General features: G+C 34.1%; 1 protein-coding gene across 2 annotated transcripts; it reads right to left on the bottom strand.

The window, feature by feature from the left end:
* Positions 1-1,691: 1,691 nt before the first annotated feature.
* On the bottom strand, positions 1,692-5,655 carry LOC130218687 (transcription factor 21). 2 transcript variants are annotated; one of them, XM_056450935.1, is made up of 2 exons: positions 5,072-5,655; positions 1,692-2,202 (listed from the first exon to the last, which is right to left on the bottom strand). In XM_056450935.1, the coding sequence occupies exons 1-2, from the start codon at positions 5,462-5,464 to the stop codon at positions 2,119-2,121; spliced, it is 477 nt and encodes a 158-aa protein (XP_056306910.1). In that variant the 5' UTR covers positions 5,465-5,655; the 3' UTR covers positions 1,692-2,118. The 2 variants fall into 2 exon arrangements, with proteins under 2 accessions (XP_056306910.1, XP_056306912.1); XM_056450937.1 differs by having other exon boundaries at positions 2,112-2,202; positions 5,066-5,655.
* Positions 5,656-6,122: the final 467 nt, after the last annotated feature.

Genomic DNA, 6,122 nt, shown 5'->3' with positions numbered 1-6,122 from the left:
AAAATGGCTCTGGGAATATTGTGAATTTCTTTTGTTTTCATAACTTCTCAGGTTAACTACTTTTAATTTACTTTTATAGGGACACCTCCAATGTAAAGCAGTGGACAGCTGAAGATGTTGCTGGCTGTTATTGCTAGACATTATTTAAATTTGATTATTTGCATTAAAATGTATATTACATTATTAATCATATTATGTGAATGTAATTGTGATGTATATTAATAAAAGTAATTATTTAAGAAAAATGCAATTGTATTTTTTAAAAATCTATAAACATGTATAGATAAAGATAGATAGATAGATAGATAGATAGATAGATAGATAGATAGATAGATAGATAGATAGATAGATAGATAGATAGATAGATAGATAGATAGATAGATGTCTATTGAATTTGTGATTAAACATGTTTGCACAAACCATAAATTAAGAGAGATAGGAAAAACAAGCATTAAAAAATAAAATGGTGCTTCAAAGCACTCAAGGTGGTTCCTGGTCATTCTTAATAAGAGGGTTCCTCAGAGAACTGCTCCTTTTGAAATAGTGCCTAGAGGTTCTTTAGAGGGTTCCGCCGGCGTGGCAATTTGAAGAACCCCAAAAAGTGCCTCCATGAACCTTTCATTTTTACAGTGTTAATAAGAGGGTTCTTCCAGGAACCCTTGAAGTTCCTCAAAGAACTGCCCTTTTTTGAAATGGTGCCTAGAGGTTCTTTAGAGGGTTCCGCCGGTGTGGCAATGTGAAAAACCCCAAAAAGTGCCTCCAGGAACCTTTAATTTTTACAGTGTACTTGAATGAATAAATAAAAAACATAAATAAAAAAACATCTGCAAACATTCCATTACACAATTTTACTGATTTCCACACATGAAATAAGGCTTTGATGAATGAATGCAGACTGGTTGAAAGGATGTGAGACATGATCCAATAATCATTCATTAATTTTCCTTTGGCTTAGTCCCTTATTTATTAGGGGTCACCATAGCAGGGTCACCACAACTATTCCGACACATGTTTTTACACAGTGGATGCTCTTCTACAACCCAGTACTGGGAAACACCCATACACTCCGCATTCACACATGCACGAATACACTACGGCCAGTTATGTTTACCCAATTTACCTATAGTGCATGCGTTTGAATTGTAGGGGAAACCTGGAGTGACCTTTTTGCTGTGAGGCGACAGTGCTTATCTAATAATCCAATAATCATTTTTATCTCAAAGTCCCATAAAGCAGTTTCAAAGCATAAATAAATGAATACTGTAAATTTACAGATTTTAGTTTTTTTACAACATATATACAAACATGAGGTGCTTTATCCCATTTCATAACAACTGCCTTCCTTTAAACACTTTTGGCACCGATGGCCTTCCATATTCTTGCAACAGCATCTCATCTCTTTTTTGCTAACATTGAATTGAGTGGTGCGAATCGTGCGACAACCTGACACTCAAACGGGAATCGACCAGTAGCAAAACACATTAATCCAACAATCCTTGTGTGCAATCCCAGAATTCTCGTTTAGTCGCATACATATTACATAGAGAAATAAAGACAACTTTACTTCAGTTTCATGTGGACGTTTACATTAAATCTACATATTAAATGTGTACAGTGTGTTGAAGTGTAGACATTAAATGTGATGAGAGCATAAAACATACAAACAATACAAATACAATAAACCACAAATATCACGATCATAAATAAGCATACCTTGAAGTACAAGATAATATATGGACAAAAATGTTCATCTGTAATCTCTTTTTCCATCTGTAATAACGTACATAATGAAAAATAAACTCTAAACAGGAAGAAAACCTACAGTCATAAACTTACAATGGCCTTAAAACAAAACTGATTTCCTTTGCTTCCCGTAGACATTTAATTTGTTCTTTAGAGGTTGCTTTAAAGCTAAAACAAATAAAAAAAGATAGAAATGACTTCAATATCATCTGGCTATAAAGACAGATTTGTATGTAAGGATTGCAGGACTGATTGCGTTCCACACACAGTTGTATTCATTGCATAATGTTCATTGATGTAAGTTCAAAGGAAGTGCATGAGTACAGACGGTAAAAAAAGAGAGAGAGGGATAAAAGACAGAGAAGTGCCAGATGTTTATGCTGTAGCTCCACAGAGTCTGACCGCTGCAGAAATGTCTTTGGTGTCCTCTGATGGTGCTGAGACCACAAAAGGCCAGGTCTGTGAAAAAAAAAAAGAGTTAAAAAAGAGCCACACGTTGCCGGTTAAATGTGTAAGATGTGAACACAAAGTGGTCAGGGTACTTTACCTGATTTTGAATGTTAATAGTCATATATTTAAATTATTTCAATATTACTTATAATATGTTTTATATTTATAAGCATAATTAATTGTAATTGACAATCCTTGTTTTCTTCCAAATTTTACAGTTGTAGCCATTTTGATTAATTCTATTATATATAGAAATATTTCAATTGTATTACTGTTTTTGCTCAAATAATACAAAATGTATTGTTCTAAAACTTTTGACCTATAGTGTAAATACTTTTGTTTATTAAAATGTATATGTATGTACAGTACTCATCAATATGGGATCAGTAAACATGTTTACATGCTTATAAAAAAATCATTATGTCACCAAGGTTGCATTTGAATAACTAACGAAGGAACGAACGAAGGAACGAACGAAGGAACGAACTAACTAACTAACTAACTAACTAACTAACTAACTAACTAACTAACTAACTAACTAACTGAACAAAACTGATAAATATTATTAAAGTACATTTTCTTTTTGGGGTGACGCAGTTCGCGTGGGTTTCCTCTGGGTGCTCCGGTTTCCCCCACAGTCCAAAGACATGCGGTACAGGTGAATTGGGTAGGCTAAATTGTCTATAGTGTATGTGTGTGTGAATAAGTGTGTATGTGTTTTCCAGTGATGGGTTGCAGCTGGAAGGGCATCCGCTGCATAAAACAAATGCTGGATAAGTTGGCGGTTCATTCCGCTGTGGCGACCCCAAATTAATAAAGGGACTAAGCCGAAAAGAAAATGAATGAATTTTCTTTTTGAATGCAAAATGGTGTTCATTCCTGTGATTGAAAGCTGAATTTTCATCATCATTGCTACAGTCTTCAGAGTCACATGATCCCTCAGAACTCATTGTGATGAACTGCTATATTACACTGTAAAACCCAAAAAGTAAAGGTAACTCAAACCATTTGAAGAAACCGATTGCAACAAAACATTTAAATTCAAAAACTAATCATAATGAGTACTGTGAACTTAATCCATTTGAGTAAACAAAGCAATTTGAGCACAGTAAAACTCAATAAATGAAGAGAACTCAAACCAACTGAGTATTGTAAAACCCAACAAGTTGAGGCAACTCAAACCGTTTGAGGAAACCGATTGCTACAAACCATTTGAGTTAAAAAAAACGAATCTATATGAGTACTATGAACTTACTCCTTTTAAGTTGAAGTGATGAAGTATTTCATTAACTCATTGCCTTCACCACTGAGTTCAAAATTCTTTTCAATTGAGTAGAATAACTTTCATTAAATTTTGAGTTAACTACACTCAATTCATTTGATAAAGTTGACTTGTTGGGTTTTACAGTGTATTGTTAGTGTTGAAAAATGTTGGGCCGCTTTTTATTGAATCTGTACCTTTTTCAAGAGTATATATGGTGTTATTTAGAAGTTTATTTTTATCAAATAATCCTAAAAGTCAAATGTATCCCAATTTCCACATTATAAGGATCATTATTAATGACTGAGCACCAATAATTATTGATCATAACAGAACAGCAAATCGGCTGCAATTTTATCATGTCTGAAGAATCAGAATCAGTTTTATTGCCAAGTGTGCTTCACACACACAATGAATTTGTTTTGGCAACTGAAGGATTATGAGACATTCAATATTATACAAGAAAACTATCATCCAACCAAAACAACTGAAATAAAAGAAGTGAAATAAAACTAAAGCTAGGTTAAATAATTAACAAGAATAATAAGCACTCATTTGATGGCAGAAAACATTGACAGACAAACCCATATTCTTAATTTGCAAAAATGTAAACTAGCTTATCTTTACATTATCTTCAAAATGAAAAAGGTTGTCTTAGTTTTTCAAAAAATTGTACTTTATTAACTTAAGCTGCATGCATTTGTGAGGATTTCTGTTCAGAGTGTTCTCAAACAATTACTTTACTTTTACTTTTAAGCTGTGCCAACATAAACATTTAGCTTTAGTTGACATTTGACATGTTCTATTAACTCTGTTAAACAGAGATAGATTTACAAAAACTTAAGCTAAAATTAAATATATGTAAAAATGTGTTCACAAAATAAAAACTAAACTAAAACCAATAAAACAATGGAACAAACTAAAACTAAACTTAAATTTACAGCAAATGTGAAAAAAAGTTTTACGTTAAAAAAAAAATTAAAATAACGGCTGTATACATTACAGGTCCCACTTTATATTGTGGCGCTTATACTTGTGAACTTACATGATAACTAGATGTGTAAGTAGTATGTAACTACAGTGAATGTACACACTGGTACATAGTATTTACTTGTGTAATACTGGTGTAACTACACACATGTAACAACCCACTGAATAGTTACCATGTAAGTTCACAGGTATAAGCGACACTGAATATAAAGTGGGACCAAATAATGAACATTAAATTACATAAATTTCCTTAAAATCAAATTTGCGGAAAATTTTTGTAATTTACTGTCTGTTATTTTCAGGCAAATGTCTGTAATTTAACAGTCGTTATTTTACGTTTTTAACGTAAAATAGCAGTTTTTTTTACAGTGTAATTTACAAATGCAAATCATTGATAACGTTAACACTGAAGACTGGATTAAATTCAGCTTTAAGTCTCAGTTAAAAATTACAATAAAACAAACAAAAATCAATTTTAAATATAAATAATATTTCACAAATTTCAATTTTATTTTTATTGTATATTTGAGCAATTAAATGCACCGTTAGCAAAGAGAAGAAACTTCTCCAAAGCAATACATTACATGCAGATGTAGGTGTAAATGCAGTGCCAACACTCACTCATACCAGGTTGGCAGGGTGTGCGAGGTTGTTGTGGTACGTGTCATCCTGCAGGAGTTGTCGGAGGTGTGAGATGTAGCTGGAGGCCAAACGCAGTGTGTCCAGCTTGGACAGTTTAGTATCTGCAGGGACCCACGGTAGACTGGTCTTCAGTCGCGAGAAGGCTTTACTCAGGACCCTCATACGCGCTCTTTCTCTGGCATTAGCTGCGTTCCTCTGAGACTGTCTGCCATCTTTCGCCAGCTTCATTTGGGGCTTGTTGGTGTTGCTGGCAGCGCCTCGAGGAGTTTTGCTCTTTGGTTTCAGACCGTCATCCAGACTAAAGTCATCTTCAGAGTCGTCCAGACAGTGAGAGATGGACTGCAGGTCTTCGGGATCACTCACTGAACCCGTGGACATCACTTCAGCTCCGCGGTTTGGTGGTTCCTGGTATAAAACGTCCCAAGGTGTAGATTCAAAGCAACAGGTGCTGTGTTCATTTCATATCTCTGGAAAGCAAGGATGGAAAACGGCCATTATTTGAAGTCGCTCAGCATTTCTTGAATGCGAATTGGTGGTGTAGATGAAGTTGTGTGTTTCTCAGAGCTGGTCCTGTGGTGTTCTGTGGTGGAGCACATTTAAGGTTTTAGGGTTTGGCAGGGTCAGTCTGGATCAGCCGTTTCTCCTCCCCTTTTACTCTAAAATTGCTGTATTGCTGGATAGTGGCACTGTGAGTCAAACTCATGTAATCTGCCATCAGCTAACAGCATGAAAAACTTAGTAAATCAATCAATCAATCAATCAATCAATCAATCAATCAAATCTGTCTGTCTATCTATCTGTGTATCTGTTTCTCTGTCTGTCTGTTTATCCGTCTGTCTGTCTGTCTATCTATCTGTCTGATGCTATACTGGCTTTTTATTCATTCATCATTCATTTTCTTTTCAGCTTAGTTCCTTTATTCATCAAGGGATAACCTAATCTAGCTTTAAAATATTTTTATCTTTATATAACAATCATTTTGATTATAATAATAAAAAAGGGTATAAAAAATATTAATTTTATACATTTATTTTAT

Source organism: Danio aesculapii, chromosome 24 (genome assembly GCF_903798145.1).
Source record: "Danio aesculapii chromosome 24, fDanAes4.1, whole genome shotgun sequence".
Taxonomy (NCBI): Eukaryota; Metazoa; Chordata; class Actinopteri; order Cypriniformes; family Danionidae; genus Danio; species Danio aesculapii.
This window is presented reverse-complemented; position numbering and strand designations above follow the sequence as displayed.